At 48.0% G+C, this 25,000-nt stretch overlaps 1 protein-coding gene across 9 annotated transcripts in view; it reads right to left on the reverse strand.

Moving 5' to 3' along the window:
- LOC110529177 (ryanodine receptor 3) overlaps window positions 1-25,000 on the reverse strand; it is a 245,343-nt gene that overhangs the window by 74,759 nt on the left and 145,584 nt on the right. For all 9 annotated transcript variants that reach the window (XM_036984659.1, XM_036984663.1, XM_036984662.1 and 6 more), the window contains 4 exons: window positions 4,412-4,558; window positions 4,034-4,160; window positions 3,187-3,301; window positions 538-670 (listed from right to left, as the gene is read on the reverse strand). In XM_036984659.1, coding sequence (XP_036840554.1) covers window positions 538-670; window positions 3,187-3,301; window positions 4,034-4,160; window positions 4,412-4,558 — 522 coding nt within the window. The remainder of the gene's footprint in view (window positions 1-537; window positions 671-3,186; window positions 3,302-4,033; window positions 4,161-4,411; window positions 4,559-25,000) is intronic.

Consider the following 25,000-nt stretch of genomic DNA (forward strand, 5'->3'; position numbering starts at 1 on the left):
AGACCGCCCTGAGGACCTTGAGTGTCTAAGCTGTAATTGTGGTAGTATGGTCATAATTACTTCTGTATGCAAACTCTCCCTTACGAACAGCAGGGGGCAGTGTCTCCACATCTCCCAATACCCAAACTCTCCCTTACGAACAGCAGGGGGCAGTGTCTCCACATCTCCCAATACCCAAACTCTCCCTTATGAACAGCAGGGGGCAGTGTCTCCACATCTCCCAATACCCAAACTCTCCCTTACGAACAGCAGGGGGCAGTGTTTCCACATCTCCCAATACCCAAACTCTCCCTTACGAACAGCAGGGGGCAGTGTCTCCACATCTCCCAATACCCAAACTCTCCCTTACGAACAGCAGGGGGCAGTGTTTCCACATCTCCCAATACCCAAACTCTCCCTTACTAACAGCAGGGGGCAGTGTTTCCACATCTCCCAATACCCAAACTCTCCCTTACTAACAGCAGGGGGCAGTGTTTCCACATCTCCCAATACCCCCCCCCCCCCTCCCACTTCTATCCCCCCTCCCTCTCTACCCACCAAGTCCGACGGAACTGTTCTCCAGTAGATAACTCAGATGGTCGAACATGGCCTTCTGGTTCTGTCGGCTGATACGACAGAAGTAACACAGGAACCGACAGCAACTGGCAACCATCTTTGGAAACGCTATCTCCTGTAGGATAAATGGAAAACGTTTGTTACATTTAAATATATTACATACAATATATCACATTACATCACATAAAAATATCACATACATAAAATATATTGTAGTAGACTGACTTTAAAATGTTGATATTTGTCCAAGAGAATTACCAAGATGGATATCGTGTTAGTTTGAGATCTCAAGTGACAGATCTCAAGTGAGAACTATGACCTAAGTGGGTATGGAGCTTGTGTCATGTTACTGAATCAATATAGGTAAAAACAGCTGCTGTAATGAACATTGACAACAAGACAGTCTGTCAGTAAGAACTGTACATCTGACACACACACACACACACACACACACACACACACACACACACACACACACACACACACACACACACACACACACACACACACACACACACACACACACACACACACACACACACACACACACACACACAGCACTGTAAGTGACTGGAACATACCAGATGTCGGCCAAACCGTGTAGGAATCAATGTTACTGTTACTGACTAATGAGATTGCCAAGCAGATATGTTTCAATCATACCCCAGTCTTCCAGCACCCCCCCTAAAAGGACTGGCATGAGGACTGGCATACTCCTCTACTCCCCACTTCACTCTACCTGACCTGTACCCCCCCCAACCATCTCCTGCCCTACATCTCTCCCACTCCTCTACTCCCCACTTCACTCTACCTGACCTGTACCCCCCCAACCATCTCCTGCCCTACATCTCTCCCACTCCTCTACTCCCCACTTCACTCTACCTGACCTGTACCCCCCCAACCATCTCCTGCCCTACATCTCTCCCACTCCTCTACTCCCCACTTCCCTCTACCTGACCTGTACCCCCCCAACCATCTCCTGCCCTACATCTCTCCCACTCCTCTACTCCCCACTTCACTCTACCTGACCTGTACCCCCCCCCAACCATCTCCTGCCCTACATCTCTCCCACTCCTCTACTCCCCACTTCACTCTACCTGACCTGTACCCCCCCAACCATCTCCTGCCCTACATCTCTCCCACTCCTCTACTCCCCACTTCACTCTACCTGACCTGTACCCCCCCAACCATCTCCTGCCCTACATCTCTCCCACTCCTCTACTCCCCACTTCACTCTACCTGACCTGTATCTCTGTATCTCTGGTAGGATCCCTTCTTGGGTAGGATCCCAGGTAGGATCCCTAATGGGAAGGATCCCTGGCAGTATCTCTGGTATGATCCCTTGTTGGGGAGGATCCCTGGTAGGATCCCTTGTTGGGAGGATCCCTTGTTGGTACAGTAGGACCCCTGGTAGGATCCCTTGTTGGTACAGTAGAACCCCTGGTAGGATCCCTTGTTGGGGAGGGTCCCTGGTAGGATCCCTTGTTTGTATAGTAGGACCCCTGGTCGCATCCCTTGTTGGATACGATCCCTGGTAGGATCCCTTGTTGGGAGGAACCCTGGTAGGATTACTTGTTTGTATAGTAGGACTCCTTGTAGGATCCCTTGTTGGGTACGATCCCTGGTAGGATCCCTTGTTGGGGAGGATCACTAAGAGGATCCCTTGTTGGTATAGTAGAACCCCTGGTATGATCCCTTGTTGGGAGGATCCATGGTAGGATCCCTTGTTGGTACAGTAGAACCCCTGGTAGGATCCCTTGTTGGGAGGATCCCTGGTAGGACCCCTTGTTGGTACAGTAGAACCCCTGGTAGGATCCCTTGTTGGGAGGATCCCTGGTAGGATCCCTTGTTGGGGAGGATCACTGGGAGGATCCCTTGTTGGTACAGTAGAACCCCTGGTAGGATCCCTTGTTGGGAGGATCCCTGGTAGGATCCCTTGTTGGTACAATATAACCCCTGGTAGGATACCTTGTTGGGAGGATCCCTGGTAGGATCCCTTGTTGGTACAGTAGAACCCCTGGTAGGATCCCTTGTTGGGAGGATCCCTGGTAGGATCCCTTGTTGGTACAGTAGAACCCCTGGTAGGATCCCTTGTTGGGAGGATCCCTGGTAGGATCCCTTGTTGGGGAGGATCCCTGGTAGGATCCCTTGTTGGGAGGATCCCTGGTAGGATCCCTTGTTGGTACAGTAGAACCCCTGGTAGGATCCCTTGTTGGGAGGATCCCTGGTAGGATCCCTTGTTGGGGAGGATCCCTGGTAGGATCCCTTGTTGGGAGGATCCCTGGTAGGATCCCTTGTAACAGATGAACTTTCCTGGCACCTGCTTTACATTACAGATAGTCCTTACAGCACAGCGCCTATATGGCTGTTTACAGGAGAGCTAATTGGATCTACTTGGATCCAACCCAAACATATAGCAGTCTAACGACACAACCTAAATCAATAAAAAAAAATATATTTTCCTAAAAGATGCTTTTTCTAACCAAGGTACCTGCAAAGCAAGGGGTCATTAAGAGTTTAAAACCGATGAAGAACTGTGTGTGGAAACATCAGTGGTAACTTGATGAAATACTCACCACAAGGAGAGAAGAGTGTGAAACCTCTATCTATATTTCTGAAAAAGTCCAGTACCTGTGACTTGTCTCCTCCCAGCACGTTGACCATCACCTCCATGACAGTCTCGTGCATCCCCAGAACCCTCATCAGGTTGGGGTGCTGGTAGAACACCTTGTTGTTCATGATGTCACTGTAAACACAGAGGGGTCAAAGGTTAGAGATATAAAGGTCGAGGGGGGACCCTGGAATTAAAGAAGATTAAACAACAACCTTGTTTGTGAATGGATAACATACAGTAATATCAGAGACAGTGCAGTATGAAGATGGGCAGAAACTGCTTCTCCAATAGAAATCCCAGATCATACTTGTAGGCGTTGTCATGGAGACGTTGGCTAGCTAACCTCACGTGTAGAATCACGTCATTGGGTCTAACGGGCGCCGAACTGCACGTGTGCAGAGCCGTCAAATCAAAAGGCTTTTTCGATATAAAGTTGTTTTTAAAACACGTCTGTCATTTGCTCGAGGTTGGAGTAATAACATGTTCAACTACTTCAGACATCGGCTCAAATCAAGGTTGTGTCTTTACATTTCTAGAAAATTAACAACTAACGAAGAATGTTTCACTTGTCAAACCCCAAACTACGGCCTGGTCCGATTGGTCTGTTTCGCAAGAGTTCCCAGAAGCCTCTGGGCTTAGAAACTCTGTGCTAATATCACACCCACGCAAGCAAGCGCACACACAAGAGTAATCTCTCACCCCAGGCCGTCGATCATGAGTTTCTCCTCTTCTTTCCCGAATGCGTACAGAGAACACACACACACTTTCCCTCTCCCTCTCACCCCAGTCTGTCGATCATGAGTTTCTCCTCTTCTTTCCCCATGCGTACAGAGAACACACACACACTTTCCCTCTCCCTCTCACCCCAGTCCGTCGATCATGAGTTTCTCCTCTTCTTTCCCCATGCGTACAGACAGCAGTGATCTGATCTGGCCCAGAGAGGCCAGGAGGTTGACACAGTCCTGTACTGACACAGCAGAGATGGTGTAACCTGGTAACAGTAAGAGACTAAAGTTAAACTGGACAGTCCTGTACTGACACAGCAGAGATGGTGTAACCTGGTACAAGTAATGGACCAAAAATGAGATTTTCAATCTGTATGACTATGTCCATCTTTAATTGCAATTGAAGGAATGAAAGATGAACAACACAATACTAAAATCACAACCCAGAGAGTTAAGACTGGACAATTAGCTCCACACATCAGACTGGGTCTGGGAGTCACTCAAGGACAGTACGTACTCTTCCTCATGGCCCTGAGCAGCGCTCCGATGCCGTCGTACTGACGTCTCAGCAGGCTGAACATCACACGAACCAGCTCTGGGTCCTGGATGCTGCACTCCTGAGCCCAGCTAGCCATGGTCTGGCTGATCAACTCCTTCAGATTGGCTAGAGAGGAGATACCAAGAGTGTGTGTTATCTATTTAATCATACAGTAGTAACAGTTAACTCCTGAGCCCAGCTAGTCGTTGTCTGGCTGATCAACTACTTTAGATTGGCTAGAGAGGAGAGAAAGAGATTCCAGTGTGTTAGTATATTAGCAGGGTCGTAGCTACAAATGAGGACCCCCGAGGACCTCTGTACATGTTTCAAAAAGTTGCTTTTTTTTGGGGGGGGGGGGGGGGGGAGAATACACAAGGTACAGCAACTGTTTTCCTCTTGTTATATGTCACTTACTGACAGTCACTCAATTAGCACATGTCAGATAAACATTTTTAGATTGGTAAGTTAGCTGGCTAGGCTAACCAGGCTATCTTTAACTTTAACTCTGCATACATGTATATATTAACTCAATTACCTCAACTAACCAGTGTCCCCCCCCACATTGACTCTGTACCGGTACACCCTGTATATAGCCTCCACATTGACTCTGTACCGGTACCCCCTGTATATAGCCTCCACATTGACTCTGTACCGGTACCCCCTGTATATAGTTTCCACATTGACTCTATACTGGTACCCCCTGTATATAGCCTCCACATTGACTCTGTACCAGTACCCCCCTGTATATAGCATCCACATTGACTCTGTACCGGTACCCCCTGTATATAGCCTCCACATTGACTCAGTACCGGTACCCCCTGTATATAGCCTCCACATTGACTCTGTACCGGTACCCCCTGTATATAGCCTCCACATTGACTCTGTACCGGTACCCCCTGTATATAGCCTCCACATTGACTCTGTACCAGTACCCCCCTGTATATAGCATCCACATTGACTCTGTACCGGTACTGCCTGTATATAGCCTCCACATTGACTCTCTACCGGTACCCCCTGTATATAGCCTCCACATTGACTCTGTACTGGTACCCCCTGTATATAGCCTCCACATTGACTCTGTACCGGTACCCCCCTGTATATAGCCTCCACATTGACTCTGTACCGGTACCCCCTGTATATAGCCTCCACATTGACTCTGTACCGGTACCCCCTGTATATAGCCTCCACATTGACTCTGTACTGTAATACCCTGTATATAGCCTCCACATTGACTCTGTACTGTAATACCCTGTATATAGCCTCCACATTAACTCTGTACCGTAATACCCTGTATATAGCCTCCACATTGACTCTGTACCGTAATACCCTGTATATAGCCTCCACATTGACTCTGTACCGTAATACCCTGTATATAGCCTCCACATTGACTCTGTACCGTAATACCCTGTATATAGCCTCCACATTGACTCTGTACCGGTACCCCCTGTATATAGCCTCCACATTGACTCTGTACCGTAATACCCTGTATATAGCCTCCACATTGACTCTGTACCGGTACCCCCTGTATATAGTCTCCACATTGACTCTGTACCAGTACCCCCTGTATATAGCCTCCACATTGACTCTGTACCGGTACCCCCTGTATATAGTCTCCACATTGACTCTGTACCGGTACACCCTGTATATAGCCTCCACATTGACTCTGTACTGGTACCCCCTGTATATAGCCTCCACATTGACTCTGTACCAGTACCCCCTGTATATAGCCTCCACATTGACTCTGTACCGGTACACCCTGTATATAGCCTCCACATTGACTCTGTACCGGTACACCCTGTATATAGCCTCCACATTGACTCTGTACCGGTACCCCCTGTATATAGCCTCCACATTGACTCTGTACTGGTACCCCCTGTATATAGCCTCCACATTGACTCTGTACCAGTACACCCTGTATATAGCCTCCACATTGACTCTGTACCGGTACACCCTGTATATGGCCTCCACATTGACTCTGTAACTGGTAACCCCTGTATATAGCCTCCACATTGACTCAGTACCGGTACCCCCTGTATATAGCCTCCACATTGACTCTGTACTGGTAACCCCTGTATATAGCCTCCACATTGACTCTGTACTGGTACCCCCTGTATATAGCCTCCACATTGACTCTGTACTGGTAACCCCTGTATATAGCCTCCACATTGACTCAGTACCGGTACCCCCCTGTATATAGCCTCCACATTGACTCTGTACTGGTACCCCCTGTATATAGCCTCCACATTGACTCTGTACTGGTAACCCCTGTATATAGCCTCCACATTGACTCTGTACTGGTAACCCCTGTATATAGCCTCCACATTGACTCAGTACCGGTACCCCCCTGTATATAGCCTCCACATTGACTCTGTACTGGTAACCCCTGTATATAGCCTCCACATTGACTCTGTACTGGTACCCCCTGTATATAGCCTCCACATTGACTCTGTACCAGTACACCCTGTATATAGCCTCCACATTGACTCTGTACCGGTACACCCTGTATATAGCCTCCACATTGACTCTGTACCGGTACCCCCTGTATATAGCCTCCACATTGACTCTGTACCAGTACACCCTGTATATAGCCTCCACATTGACTCAGTACCGGTACCCCCTGTATATAGTCTCCACATTGACTCTGTACCGGTACCCCCTGTATATAGCCTCCACATTGACTCTGTACTGGTAACCCCTGTATATAGCCTCCACATTGACTCTGTACTGGTACCCCCTGTATATAGCCTCCACATTGACTCTGTACCGGTACCCCCCTGTATATAGCCTCCACATTGACTCTGTACCGGTACCCCCTGTATATAGCCTCCACATTGACTCTGTACCGGTACCCCCTGTATATAGCCTCCACATTGACTCTGTACTGTAATACCCTGTATATAGCCTCCACATTGACTCTGTACTGTAATACCCTGTATATAGCCTCCACATTAACTCTGTACCGTAATACCCTGTATATAGCCTCCACATTGACTCTGTACCGTAATACCCTGTATATAGCCTCCACATTGACTCTGTACCGTAATACCCTGTATATAGCCTCCACATTGACTCTGTACCGTAATACCCTGTATATAGCCTCCACATTGACTCTGTACCGGTACCCCCTGTATATAGCCTCCACATTGACTCTGTACCGTAATACCCTGTATATAGCCTCCACATTGACTCTGTACCGGTACCCCCTGTATATAGTCTCCACATTGACTCTGTACCGGTACCCCCTGTATATAGCCTCCACATTGACTCTGTACCGGTACCCCCTGTATATAGTCTCCACATTGACTCTGTACCGGTACACCCTGTATATAGCCTCCACATTGACTCTGTACCGGTACCCCCTGTATATAGCCTCCACATTGACTCTGTACCAGTACCCCCTGTATATAGCCTCCACACTGACTCTGTACCGGTACACCCTGTATATAGCCTCCACATTGACTCTGTACCGGTACACCCTGTATATAGCCTCCACATTGACTCTGTACCGGTACCCCCTGTATATAGCCTCCACATTGACTCTGTACTGGTACCCCCTGTATATAGCCTCCACATTGACTCTGTACCAGTACACCCTGTATATAGCCTCCACATTGACTCTGTACCGGTACACCCTGTATATGGCCTCCACATTGACTCTGTACTGGTAACCCCTGTATATAGCCTCCACATTGACTCAGTACCGGTACCCCCTGTATATAGCCTCCACATTGACTCTGTACTGGTAACCCCTGTATATAGCCTCCACATTGACTCTGTACTGGTACCCCCTGTATATAGCCTCCACATTGACTCTGTACTGGTAACCCCTGTATATAGCCTCCACATTGACTCAGTACCGGTACCCCCCTGTATATAGCCTCCACATTGACTCTGTACTGGTAACCCCTGTATATAGCCTCCACATTGACTCTGTACTGGTAACCCCTGTATATAGCCTCCACATTGACTCAGTACCGGTACCCCCCTGTATATAGCCTCCACATTGACTCTGTACTGGTAACCCCTGTATATAGCCTCCACATTGACTCTGTACTGGTACCCCCTGTATATAGCCTCCACATTGACTCTGTACCAGTACACCCTGTATATAGCCTCCACATTGACTCTGTACCGGTACACCCTGTATATAGCCTCCACATTGACTCTGTACCGGTACCCCCTGTATATAGCCTCCACATTGACTCTGTACCAGTACACCCTGTATATAGCCTCCACATTGACTCAGTACCGGTACCCCCTGTATATAGTCTCCACATTGACTCTGTACCGGTACCCCCTGTATATAGCCTCCACATTGACTCTGTACTGGTAACCCCTGTATATAGCCTCCACATTGACTCTGTACTGGTACCCCCTGTATATAGCCTCCACATTGACTCTGTACCGGTACCCCCCTGTATATAGCCTCCACATTGACTCTGTACCGGTACCCCCTGTATATAGCCTCCACATTGACTCTGTACCGGTACCCCCTGTATATAGCCTCCACATTGACTCTGTACTGTAATACCCTGTATATAGCCTCCACATTGACTCTGTACTGTAATACCCTGTATATAGCCTCCACATTAACTCTGTACCGTAATACCCTGTATATAGCCTCCACATTGACTCTGTACCGTAATACCCTGTATATAGCCTCCACATTGACTCTGTACCGTAATACCCTGTATATAGCCTCCACATTGACTCTGTACCGTAATACCCTGTATATAGCCTCCACATTGACTCTGTACCGGTACCCCCTGTATATAGCCTCCACATTGACTCTGTACCGTAATACCCTGTATATAGCCTCCACATTGACTCTGTACCGGTACCCCCTGTATATAGTCTCCACATTGACTCTGTACCGGTACCCCCTGTATATAGCCTCCACATTGACTCTGTACCGGTACCCCCTGTATATAGTCTCCACATTGACTCTGTACCGGTACACCCTGTATATAGCCTCCACATTGACTCTGTACCGGTACCCCCTGTATATAGCCTCCACATTGACTCTGTACCAGTACCCCCTGTATATAGCCTCCACACTGACTCTGTACCGGTACACCCTGTATATAGCCTCCACATTGACTCTGTACCGGTACACCCTGTATATAGCCTCCACATTGACTCTGTACCGGTACCACCTGTATATAGCCTCCACATTGACTCTGTACTGGTACCCCCTGTATATAGCCTCCACATTGACTCTGTACCAGTACACCCTGTATATAGCCTCCACATTGACTCTGTACCGGTACACCCTGTATATGGCCTCCACATTGACTCTGTACTGGTAACCCCTGTATATAGCCTCCACATTGACTCAGTACCGGTACCCCCTGTATATAGCCTCCACATTGACTCTGTACTGGTAACCCCTGTATATAGCCTCCACATTGACTCAGTACCGGTACCCCCCTGTATATAGCCTCCACATTGACTCTGTACTGGTACCCCCTGTATATAGCCTCCACATTGACTCTGTACTGGTAACCCCTGTATATAGCCTCCACATTGACTCTGTACTGGTAACCCCTGTATATAGCCTCCACATTGACTCAGTACCGGTACCCCCCTGTATATAGCCTCCACATTGACTCTGCACTGGTAACCCCTGTATATAGCCTCCACATTGACTCTGTACTGGTACCCCCTGTATATAGCCTCCACATTGACTCTGTACCAGTACACCCTGTATATAGCCTCCACATTGACTCTGTACCGGTACACCCTGTATATAGCCTCCACATTGACTCTGTACCGGTACCCCCTGTATATAGCCTCCACATTGACTCTGTACCAGTACACCCTGTATATAGCCTCCACATTGACTCAGTACCGGTACCCCCTGTATATAGTCTCCACATTGACTCTGTACCGGTACCCCCTGTATATAGCCTCCACATTGACTCTGTACCAGTACACCCTGTATATAGTCTCCACATTGACTCTGTACCAGTACACCCTGTATATAGCCTCCACATTGACTCTGTACCGGTACACCCTGTATATAGCCTCCACATTGACTCTGTACCGGTACCCCCTGTATATAGCCTCCACATTGACTCTGTACTGGTACCCCCTGTATATAGCCTCCACATTGACTCTGTACCAGTACACCCTGTATATAGTCTCCACATTGACTCAGTACCGGCACCCCCTGTATATAGTCTCCACATTGACTCTGTACCGGTACCCCCTGTATATAGCCTCCACATTGACTCTGTACCGGTACCCCCTGTATATAGCCTCCACATTGACTCTGTACTGGTACCCCCTGTATATAGCCTCCACATTGACTCTGTACTGGTAACCCCTGTATATAGCCTCCAAATTGACTCAGTACCGGTACCCCCCTGTATATAGCCTCCACATTGACTCTGTACTGGTAACCCCTGTATATAGCCTCCACATTGACTCTGTACTGGTACCCCCTGTATAAAGCCTCCACATTGACTCTGTACCAGTACACCCTGTATATAGCCTCCACATTGACTCTGTACCGGTACACCCTGTATATAGCCTCCACATTGACTCTGTACCGGTACCCCCTGTATATAGCCTCCACATTGACTCTGTACTGGTACCCCCTGTATATAGCCTCCACATTGACTCTGTACCAGTACACCCTGTATATAGCCTCCACATTGACTCTGTACCGGTACCCCCTGTATATAGCCTCCACATTGACTCTGTACCGGTACCCCCTGTATATAGCCTCCACATTGACTCTGTACCAGTACCCCCCTGTATATAGCATCCACATTGACTCTGTACCGGTACTGCCTGTATATAGCCTCCACATTGACTCTCTACCGGTACCCCCTGTATATAGCCTCCACATTGACTCTGTACTGGTACACCCTGTATATAGCCTCCACATTGACTCTGTACCGGTACCCCCCTGTATATAGCCTCCACATTGACTCTGTACCGGTACCCCCTGTATATAGCCTCCACATTGACTCTGTACCGTAACACCCTGTATATAGCCTCCACATTGACTCTGTACCAGTACCCCCTGTATATAGCCTCCACATTGACTCTGTACCGGTACCCCCTGTATATAGCCTCCACATTGACTCTGTACTGTAATACCCTGTATATAGCCTCCACATTGACTCTGTACTGTAATACCCTGTATATAGCCTCCACATTAACTCTGTACCGTAATACCCTGTATATAGCCTCCACATTGACTCTGTACCGTAATACCCTGTATATAGCCTCCACATTGACTCTGTACCGTAATACCCTGTATATAGCCTCCACATTGACTCTGTACCGTAATACCCTGTATATAGCCTCCACATTGACTCTGTACCGGTACCCCCTGTATATAGCCTCCACATTGACTCTGTACCGTAATACCCTGTATATAGCCTCCACATTGACTCTGTACCGGTACCCCCTGTATATAGTCTCCACATTGACTCTGTACCGGTACCCCCTGTATATAGCCTCCACATTGACTCTGTACCGGTACCCCCTGTATATAGTCTCCACATTGACTCTGTACCGGTACACCCTGTATATAGCCTCCACATTGACTCTGTACCGGTACCCCCTGTATATAGCCTCCACATTGACTCTGTACCAGTACCCCCTGTATATAGCCTCCACATTGACTCTGTACCGGTACACCCTGTATATAGCCTCCACATTGACTCTGTACCAGTACACCCTGTATATAGCCTCCACATTGACTCTGTACCGGTACACCCTGTATATGGCCTCCACATTGACTCTGTACTGGTAACCCCTGTATATAGCCTCCACATTGACTCAGTACCGGTACCCCCTGTATATAGCCTCCACATTGACTCTGTACTGGTAACCCCTGTATATAGCCTCCACATTGACTCTGTACTGGTACCCCCTGTATATAGCCTCCACATTGACTCTGTACTGGTAACCCCTGTATATAGCCTCCACATTGACTCAGTACCGGTACCCCCCTGTATATAGCCTCCACATTGACTCTGTACTGGTACCCACTGTATATAGCCTCCACATTGACTCTGTACTGGTAACCCCTGTATATAGCCTCCACATTGACTCTGTACTGGTAACCCCTGTATATAGCCTCCACATTGACTCAGTACCGGTACCCCCCTGTATATAGCCTCCACATTGACTCTGTACTGGTAACCCCTGTATATAGCCTCCACATTGACTCTGTACTGGTACCCCCTGTATATAGCCTCCACATTGACTCTGTACCAGTACACCCTGTATATAGCCTCCACATTGACTCTGTACCGGTACACCCTGTATATAGCCTCCACATTGACTCTGTACCGGTACCCCCTGTATATAGCCTCCACATTGACTCTGTACCAGTACACCCTGTATATAGCCTCCACATTGACTCAGTACCGGTTCCCCCTGTATATAGTCTCCACATTGACTCTGTACCGGTACCCCCTGTATATAGCCTCCACATTGACTCTGTACTGGTAACCCCTGTATATAGCCTCCACATTGACTCTGTACTGGTACCCCCTGTATATAGCCTCCACATTGACTCTGTACCAGTACACCCTGTATATAGCCTCCACATTGACTCTGTACCGGTACACCCTGTATATAGCCTCCACATTGACTCTGTACCGGTACCCCCTGTATATAGCCTCCACATTGACTCTGTACTGGTACCCCCTGTATATAGCCTCCACATTGACTCTGTACCAGTACACCCTGTATATAGCCTCCACATTGACTCTGTACCGGTACACCCTGTATATGGCCTCCACATTGACTCTGTACTGGTACCCCCTGTATATAGCCTCCACATTGACTCTGTACCAGTACACCCTGTATATAGCCTCCACATTGACTCTGTACCGGTACACCCTGTATATGGCCTCCACATTGACTCTGTACTGGTAACCCCTGTATATAGCCTCCACATTGACTCAGTACCGGTACCCCCTGTATATAGCCTCCACATTGACTCTGTACCGGTACCCCCTGTATATAGCCTCCACATTGACTCTGTACCGGTACCCCCTGTATATAGCCTCCACATTGACTCTGTACCAGTACCCCCCTGTATATAGCATCCACATTGACTCTGTACCGGTACTGCCTGTATATAGCCTCCACATTGACTCTCTACCGGTACCCCCTGTATATAGCCTCCACATTGACTCTGTACTGGTACACCCTGTATATAGCCTCCACATTGACTCTGTACCGGTACCCCCCTGTATATAGCCTCCACATTGACTCTGTACCGGTACCCCCTGTATATAGCCTCCACATTGACTCTGTACCGTAACACCCTGTATATAGCCTCCACATTGACTCTGTACCAGTACCCCCTGTATATAGCCTCCACATTGACTCTGTACCGGTACCCCCTGTATATAGCCTCCACATTGACTCTGTACTGTAATACCCTGTATATAGCCTCCACATTGACTCTGTACTGTAATACCCTGTATATAGCCTCCACATTAACTCTGTACCGTAATACCCTGTATATAGCCTCCACATTGACTCTGTACCGTAATACCCTGTATATAGCCTCCACATTGACTCTGTACCGTAATACCCTGTATATAGCCTCCACATTGACTCTGTACCGTAATACCCTGTATATAGCCTCCACATTGACTCTGTACCGGTACCCCCTGTATATAGCCTCCACATTGACTCTGTACCGTAATACCCTGTATATAGCCTCCACATTGACTCTGTACCGGTACCCCCTGTATATAGTCTCCACATTGACTCTGTACCGGTACCCCCTGTATATAGCCTCCACATTGACTCTGTACCGGTACCCCCTGTATATAGTCTCCACATTGACTCTGTACCGGTACACCCTGTATATAGCCTCCACATTGACTCTGTACCGGTACCCCCTGTATATAGCCTCCACATTGACTCTGTACCAGTACCCCCTGTATATAGCCTCCACATTGACTCTGTACCGGTACACCCTGTATATAGCCTCCACATTGACTCTGTACCGGTACACCCTGTATATAGCCTCCACATTGACTCTGTACCGGTACCCCCTGTATATAGCCTCCACATTGACTCTGTACTGGTACCCCCTGTATATAGCCTCCACATTGACTCTGTACCAGTACACCCTGTATATAGCCTCCACATTGACTCTGTACCGGTACACCCTGTATATGGCCTCCACATTGACTCTGTACTGGTAACCCCTGTATATAGCCTCCACATTGACTCAGTACCGGTACCCCCTGTATATAGCCTCCACATTGACTCTGTACTGGTAACCCCTGTATATAGCCTCCACATTGACTCTGTACTGGTACCCCCTGTATATAGCCTCCACATTGACTCTGTACTGGTAACCCCTGTATATAGCCTCCACATTGACTCAGTACCGGTACCCCCCTGTATATAGCCTCCACATTGACTCTGTACTGGTACCCCCTGTATATAGCCTCCACATTGACTCTGTACTGGTAACCCCTGTATATAGCCTCCACATTGACTCTGTACTGGTAACCCCTGTATATAGCCTCCACATTGACTCAGTACCGGTACCCCCCTGTATATAGCCTCCACATTGACTCTGTACTGGTAACCCCTGTATATAGCCTCCACATTGACTCTGTACTGGTACCCCCTGTATATAGCCTCCACATTGACTCTGTACCAGTACACCCTGTATATAGCCTCCACATTGACTCTGTACCGGTACACCCTGTATATAGCCTCCACATTGACTCTGTACCGGTACCCCCTGTATATAGCCTCCACATTGACTCTGTACCAGTACACCCTGTATATAGCCTCCACATTGACTCAGTACCGGTTCCCCCTGTATATAGTCTCCACATTGACTCTGTACCGGTACCCCCTGTATATAGCCTCCACATTGACTCTGTACTGGTAACCCCTGTATATAGCCTCCACATTGACTCTGTACTGGTACCCCCTGTATATAGCCTCCACATTGACTCTGTACCAGTACACCCTGTATATAGCCTCCACATTGACTCTGTACCGGTACACCCTGTATATAGCCTCCACATTGACTCTGTACCGGTACCCCCTGTATATAGCCTCCACATTGACTCTGTACTGGTACCCCCTGTATATAGCCTCCACATTGACTCTGTACCAGTACACCCTGTATATAGCCTCCACATTGACTCTGTACCGGTACACCCTGTATATGGCCTCCACATTGACTCTGTACTGGTAACCCCTGTATATAGCCTCCACATTGACTCAGTACCGGTACCCCCTGTATATAGCCTCCACATTGACTCTGTACTGGTAACCCCTGTATATAGCCTCCACATTGACTCTGTACTGGTACCCCCTGTATATAGCCTCCACATTGACTCTGTACTGGTAACCCCTGTATATAGCCTCCACATTGACTCAGTACCGGTACCCCCCTGTATATAGCCTCCACATTGACTCTGTACTGGTACCCCCTGTATATAGCCTCCACATTGACTCTGTACTGGTAACCCCTGTATATAGCCTCCACATTGACTCTGTACTGGTAACCCCTGTATATAGCCTCCACATTGACTCAGTACCGGTACCCCCCTGTATATAGCCTCCACATTGACTCTGTACTGGTAACCCCTGTATATAGCCTCCACATTGACTCTGTACTGGTACCCCCTGTATATAGCCTCCACATTGACTCTGTACCAGTACACCCTGTATATAGCCTCCACATTGACTCTGTACCGGTACACCCTGTATATAGCCTCCACATTGACTCTGTACCAGTACCCCCTGTATATAGCCTCCACATTGACTCTGTACCGGTACACCCTGTATATAGCCTCCACATTGACTCTGTACCGGTACACCCTGTATATAGCCTCCACATTGACTCTGTACCGGTACCCCCTGTATATAGCCTCCACATTGACTCTGTACTGGTACCCCCTGTATATAGCCTCCACATTGACTCTGTACCAGTACACCCTGTATATAGCCTCCACATTGACTCTGTACCGGTACACCCTGTATATGGCCTCCACATTGACTCTGTACTGGTAACCCCTGTATATAGCCTCCACATTGACTCAGTACCGGTACCCCCTGTATATAGCCTCCACATTGACTCTGTACTGGTAACCCCTGTATATAGCCTCCACATTGACTCTGTACTGGTACCCCCTGTATATAGCCTCCACATTGACTCTGTACTGGTAACCCCTGTATATAGCCTCCACATTGACTCAGTACCGGTACCCCCCTGTATATAGCCTCCACATTGACTCTGTACTGGTACCCCCTGTATATAGCCTCCACATTGACTCTGTACTGGTAACCCCTGTATATAGCCTCCACATTGACTCTGTACTGGTAACCCCTGTATATAGCCTCCACATTGACTCAGTACCGGTACCCCCCTGTATATAGCCTCCACATTGACTCTGTACTGGTAACCCCTGTATATAGCCTCCACATTGACTCTGTACTGGTACCCCCTGTATATAGCCTCCACATTGACTCTGTACCAGTACACCCTGTATATAGCCTCCACATTGACTCTGTACCGGTACACCCTGTATATAGCCTCCACATTGACTCTGTACCGGTACCCCCTGTATATAGCCTCCACATTGACTCTGTACCAGTACACCCTGTATATAGCCTCCACATTGACTCAGTACCGGTTCCCCCTGTATATAGCCTCCACATTGACTCTGTACCGGTACCCCCTGTATATAGCCTCCACATTGACTCTGTACTGGTAACCCCTGTATATAGCCTCCACATTGACTCTGTACTGGTACCCCCTGTATATAGCCTCCACATTGACTCTGTACCAGTACACCCTGTATATAGCCTCCACATTGACTCTGTACCGGTACACCCTGTATATAGCCTCCACATTGACTCTGTACCGGTACCCCCTGTATATAGCCTCCACATTGACTCTGTACTGGTACCCCCTGTATATAGCCTCCACATTGACTCTGTACCAGTACACCCTGTATATAGCCTCCACATTGACTCTGTACCGGTACACCCTGTATATGGCCTCCACATTGACTCTGTACTGGTACCCCCTGTATATAGCCTCCACATTGACTCTGTACCAGTACACCCTGTATATAGCCTCCACATTGACTCTGTACCGGTACACCCTGTATATGGCCTCCACATTGACTCTGTACTGGTAACCCCTGTATATAGCCTCCACATTGACTCTGTACTGGTACCCCCTGTATATAGCCTCCACATTGACTCTGTACCAGTACACCCTGTATATAGCCTCCACATTGACTCTGTACCGGTACACCCTGTATATAGCCTCCACATTGACTCTGTACCGGTACCCCCTGTATATAGCCTCCACATTGACTCTGTACCAGTACACCCTGTATATAGCCTCCACATTGACTCAGTACCGGTTCCCCCTGTATATAGTCTCCACATTGACTCTGTACCGGTACCCCCTGTATATAGCCTCCACATTGACTCTGTACTGGTAACCCCTGTATATAGCCTCCACATTGACTCTGTACTGGTACCCCCTGTATATAGCCTCCACATTGACTCTGTACCAGTACACCCTGTATATAGCCTCCACATTGACTCTGTACCGGTACACCCTGTATATAGCTTCCACATTGACTCTGTACCGGTACCCCCTGTATATAGCCTCCACATTGACTCTGTACTGGTACCCCCTGTATATAGCCTCCACATTGACTCTGTACCAGTACACCCTGTATATAGCCTCCACATTGACTCAGTACCGGCACCCCCTGTATATAGTCTCCACATTGACTCTGTACCGGTACCCCCTGTATATAGCCTCCACATTGACTCTGTACCGGTACCCCCTGTATATAGCCTCCACATTGACTCTGTACTGGTACCCCCTGTATATAGCCTCCACATTGACTCTGTACTGGTAACCCCTGTATATAGCCTCCAAATTGACTCAGTACCGGTACCCCCCTGTATATAGCCTCCACATTGACTCTGTACTGGTAACCCCTGTATATAGCCTCCACATTGACTCTGTACTGGTACCCCCTGTATATAGCCTCCACATTGACTCTGTACCAGTACACCCTGTATATAGCCTCCACATTGACTCTGTACCGGTACACCCTGTATATAGCCTCCACATTGACTCTGTACCGGTACCCCCTGTATATAGCCTCCACATTGACTCTGTACTGGTACCCCCTGTATATAGCCTCCACATTGACTCTGTACCAGTACACCCTGTATATAGCCTCCACATTGACTCTGTACCGGTACACCCTGTATATGGCCTCCACATTGACTCTGTACTGGTAACCCCTGTATATAGCCTCCACATTGACTCAGTACCGGTACCCCCTGTATATAGCCTCCACATTGACTCTGTACTGGTAACCCCTGTATATAGCCTCCACATTGACTCTGTACTGGTACCCCCTGTATATAGCCTCCACATTGACTCTGTACTGGTAACCCCTGTATATAGCCTCCACATTGACTCAGTACCGGTACCCCCCTGTATATAGCCTCCACATTGACTCTGTACTGGTACCCCCTGTATATAGCCTCTACATTGACTCTGTACTGGTACCCCCTGTATATAGCCTCCACATTGACTCTGTACTGGTACCCCCTGTATATAGCCTCCACATTGACTCTGTACTGGTAACCCCTGTATATAGCCTCCACATTGACTCTGTACTGGTAACCCCTGTATATAGCCTCCACATTGACTCAGTACCGGTACCCCCCTGTATATAGCCTCCACATTGACTCTGTACTGGTAACCCCTGTATATAGCCTCCACATTGACTCTGTACTGGTACCCCCTGTATATAGCCTCCACATTGACTCTGTACCAGTACACCCTGTATATAGCCTCCACATTGACTCTGTACCGGTACACCCTGTATATAGCCTCCACATTGACTCTGTACCGGTACCCCCTGTATATAGCCTCCACATTGACTCTGTACTGGTACCCCCTGTATATAGCCTCCACATTGACTCTGTACCAGTACACCCTGTATATAGCCTCCACATTGACTCAGTACCGGTACCCCCTGTATATAGTCTCCACATTGACTCTGTACCGGTACCCCCTGTATATAGCCTCCACATTGACTCTGTACTGGTAACCCCTGTATATAGCCTCCACATTGACTCTGTACTGGTACCCCCTGTATATAGCCTCCACATTGACTCTGTACCAGTACACCCTGTATATAGCCTCCACATTGACTCTGTACCGGTACACCCTGTATATAGCCTCCACATTGACTCTGTACCGGTACCCCCTGTATATAGCCTCCACATTGACTCTGTACTGGTACCCCCTGTATATAGCCTCCACATTGACTCTGTACCAGTACACCCTGTATATAGCCTCCACATTGACTCTGTACCGGTACCCCCTGTATATAGCCTCCACATTGACTCAGTACCGGTTCCCCCTGTATATAGTCTCCACATTGACTCTGTACCGGTACCCCCTGTATATAGCCTCCACATTGACTCTGTACTGGTAACCCCTGTATATAGCCTCCACATTGACTCTGTACTGGTACCCCCTGTATATAGCCTCCACATTGACTCTGTACCAGTACACCCTGTATATAGCCTCCACATTGACTCTGTACCGGTACACCCTGTATATAGCCTCCACATTGACTCTGTACCGGTACCCCCTGTATATAGCCTCCACATTGACTCTGTACTGGTACCCCCTGTATATAGCCTCCACATTGACTCTGTACCAGTACACCCTGTATATAGCCTCCACATTGACTCAGTACCGGCACCCCCTGTATATAGTCTCCACATTGACTCTGTACCGGTACCCCCTGTATATAGCCTCCACATTGACTCTGTACCGGTACCCCCTGTATATAGCCTCCACATTGACTCTGTACTGGTACCCCCTGTATATAGCCTCCACATTGACTCTGTACTGGTAACCCCTGTATATAGCCTCCACATTGACTCTGTACTGGTAACCCCTGTATATAGCCTCCACATTGACTCAGTACCGGTACCCCCCTGTATATAGCCTCCACATTGACTCTGTACTGGTAACCCCTGTATATAGCCTCCACATTGACTCTGTACTGGTACCCCCTGTATATAGCCTCCACATTGACTCTGTACCAGTACACCCTGTATATAGCCTCCACATTGACTCTGTACCGGTACACCCTGTATATAGCCTCCACATTGACTCTGTACCGGTACCCCCTGTATATAGCCTCCACATTGACTCTGTACCAGTACACCCTGTATATAGCCTCCACATTGACTCAGTACCGGTTCCCCCTGTATATAGTCTCCACATTGACTCTGTACCGGTACCCCCTGTATATAGCCTCCACATTGACTCTGTACTGGTAACCCCTGTATATAGCCTCCACATTGACTCTGTACTGGTACCCCCTGTATATAGCCTCCACATTGACTCTGTACCAGTACACCCTGTATATAGCCTCCACATTGACTCTGTACCGGTACACCCTGTATATAGCCTCCACATTGACTCTGTACCGGTACCCCCTGTATATAGCCTCCACATTGACTCTGTACTGGTACCCCCTGTATATAGCCTCCACATTGACTCTGTACCAGTACACCCTGTATATAGCCTCCACATTGACTCAGTACCGGCACCCCCTGTATATAGTCTCCACATTGACTCTGTACCGGTACCCCCTGTATATAGCCTCCACATTGACTCTGTACCGGTACCCCCTGTATATAGCCTCCACATTGACTCTGTACTGGTACCCCCTGTATATAGCCTCCACATTGACTCTGTACTGGTAACCCCTGTATATAGCCTCCAAATTGACTCAGTACCGGTACCCCCCTGTATATAGCCTCCACATTGACTCTGTACTGGTAACCCCTGTATATAGCCTCCACATTGACTCTGTACTGGTACCCCCTGTATATAGCCTCCACATTGACTCTGTACCAGTACACCCTGTATATAGCCTCCACATTGACTCTGTACCGGTACACCCTGTATATAGCCTCCACATTGACTCTGTACCGGTACCCCCTGTATATAGCCTCCACATTGACTCTGTACTGGTACCCCCTGTATATAGCCTCCACATTGACTCTGTACCAGTACACCCTGTATATAGCCTCCACATTGACTCTGTACCGGTACACCCTGTATATGGCCTCCACATTGACTCTGTACTGGTAACCCCTGTATATAGCCTCCACATTGACTCAGTACCGGTACCCCCTGTATATAGCCTCCACATTGACTCTGTACTGGTAACCCCTGTATATAGCCTCCACATTGACTCTGTACTGGTACCCCCTGTATATAGCCTCCACATTGACTCTGTACTGGTAACCCCTGTATATAGCCTCCACATTGACTCAGTACCGGTACCCCCCTGTATATAGCCTCCACATTGACTCTGTACTGGTACCCCCTGTATATAGCCTCTACATTGACTCTGTACTGGTACCCCCTGTATATAGCCTCCACATTGACTCTGTACTGGTACCCCCTGTATATAGCCTCCACATTGACTCTGTACTGGTAACCCCTTTATATAGCCTCCACATTGACTCTGTACTGGTAACCCCTGTATATAGCCTCCACATTGACTCAGTACCGGTACCCCCCTGTATATAGCCTCCACATTGACTCTGTACTGGTAACCCCTGTATATAGCCTCCACATTGACTCTGTACTGGTACCCCCTGTATATAGCCTCCACATTGACTCTGTACCAGTACACCCTGTATATAGCCTCCACATTGACTCTGTACCGGTACACCCTGTATATAGCCTCCACATTGACTCTGTACCGGTACCCCCTGTATATAGCCTCCACATTGACTCTGTACTGGTACCCCCTGTATATAGCCTCCACATTGACTCTGTACCAGTACACCCTGTATATAGCCTCCACATTGACTCAGTACCGGTACCCCCTGTATATAGTCTCCACATTGACTCTGTACCGGTACCCCCTGTATATAGCCTCCACATTGACTCTGTACTGGTAACCCCTGTATATAGCCTCCACATTGACTCTGTACTGGTACCCCCTGTATATAGCCTCCACATTGACTCTGTACCAGTACACCCTGTATATAGCCTCCACATTGACTCTGTACCGGTACACCCTGTATATAGCCTCCACATTGACTCTGTACCGGTACCCCCTGTATATAGCCTCCACATTGACTCTGTACTGGTACCCCCTGTATATAGCCTCCACATTGACTCTGTACCAGTACACCCTGTATATAGCCTCCACATTGACTCTGTACCGGTACCCCCTGTATATAGCCTCCACATTGACTCTGTACTGGTACCCCCTGTATATAGCCTCCACATTGACTCTGTACTGGTAACCCCTGTATATAGCCTCCACATTGACTCAGTACCGGTACCCCCCTGTATATAGCCTCCACATTGACTCTGTACTGGTAACCCCTGTATATAGCCTCCACATTGACTCTGTACTGGTACCCCCTGTATATAGCCTCCACATTGACTCTGTACCAGTACACCCTGTATATAGCCTCCACATTGACTCTGTACCGGTACACCCTGTATATAGCCTCCACATTGACTCTGTACCGGTACCCCCTGTATATAGCCTCCACATTGACTCTGTACTGGTACCCCCTGTATATAGCCTCCACATTGACTCTGTACCAGTACACCCTGTATATAGCCTCCACATTGACTCAGTACCGGTACCCCCTGTATATAGTCTCCACATTGACTCTGTACCGGTACCCCCTGTATATAGCCTCCACATTGACTCTGTACTGGTAACCCCTGTATATAGCCTCCACATTGACTCTGTACTGGTACCCCCTGTATATAGCCTCCACATTGACTCTGTACCAGTACACCCTGTATATAGCCTCCACATTGACTCTGTACCGGTACACCCTGTATATAGCCTCCACATTGACTCTGTACCGGTACCCCCTGTATATAGCCTCCACATTGACTCTGTACTGGTACCCCCTGTATATAGCCTCCACATTGACTCTGTACTGGTACACCCTGTATATAGCCTCCACATTGACTCTGTACTGGTACCCCCTGTATATAGCCTCCACATTGACTCTGTACTGGTACACCCTGTATATAGCCTCCACATTGACTCTGTACCGGTACCCCCTGTATATAGCCTCCACATTGACTCTGTACTGGTACACCCTGTATATAGCCTCCACATTGACTCTGTACCGGTACCCCCTGTATATAGCCTCCACATTGACTCTGTACCGGTACCCCCTGTATATAGCCTCCACATGGACTCTGTACCGGTACCCCCTGTATATAGCCTCCACATTGACTCTGTACCGGTACCTCCCTGTATATAGCCTCCACATTGACTCTGTACCGGTACCCCCTGTATATAGCCTCCACATTGACTCTGTACCAGTACCCCCTGTATATAGCCTCCACATTGACTCTGTACCGGTACCCCCTGTATATAGCCTCCACATTGACTCTGTACCGGTACACCCTGTATATAGCTTCCACATTGACTCTGTACCGGTACCCCCTGTATATAGCCTCCACATTGACTCTGTACCGGTACAACCTGTATATAGCCTCCACATTGACTCTGTACCGGTACACCCTGTATATAGCCTCCACATTGACTCTGTACCGGTACACCCCTGTATATAGCCTCCACATTGACTCTGTACTGGTACCCCTTGTATATAGCCTCCACATTGACTCTGTACCAGTACCCCCTGTATATAGCCTCCACATTGACTCTGTACTGGTACCCCCTGTATATAGCCTCCACATTGACTCTGTACCGGTACACCCTGTATAGAGCCTCGCTATTGTTATTTTACTGCTGCTATTTAATTATTTGTTACTTTTTACTTTTTATTTTTTAGTTATTATTGTTACACTTTTTTCTTATAAACTTCTTAAAGCATTGTTGGTTAAGGGCTTGTAAGTAAGCATTTCACTGTAAGGTCTACTACACCTGTTGTATTCAGCATTTCACTGTGAGGTCTACTACACCTGTTGTATTCAGCATTTCACTGTAAGATCTACTACACCTGTTGTATTCAGCATTTCACTGTAAGATCTACTACACCTGTTGTATTCAGCATTTCACTGTAAGGTCTACTACACCTGTTGTATTCAGCATTTCACTGTAAGATCTACTACACCTGTTGTATTCAGCATTTCACTGTAAGATCTACTACACCTGTTGTATTCAGCATTTCACTGTAAGGTCTACTACACCTGTTGTATTCAGCATTTCACTGTAAGATCTACTACACCTGTTGTATTCAGCATTTCACTGTAAGATCTACTACACCTGTTGTATTCAGCATTTCACTGTAAGATCTACTACACCTGTTGTATTCAGCATTTCACTGTAAGGTCTACTACACCTGTTGTATTCAGCATTTCACTGTAAGGTCTACTACACCTGTTGTATTCAGCATTTCACTGTAAGGTCTACTACACCTGTTGTATTCAGCATTTCACTGTAAGGTCTACTACACCTGTTGTATTCAGCATTTCACTGTAAGGTCTACTACACCTGTTGTATTCAGCATTTCACTGTA

This window comes from Oncorhynchus mykiss, chromosome 8 (genome assembly GCF_013265735.2).
Source record: "Oncorhynchus mykiss isolate Arlee chromosome 8, USDA_OmykA_1.1, whole genome shotgun sequence".
Classification (NCBI taxonomy): domain Eukaryota; kingdom Metazoa; phylum Chordata; class Actinopteri; order Salmoniformes; family Salmonidae; genus Oncorhynchus; species Oncorhynchus mykiss.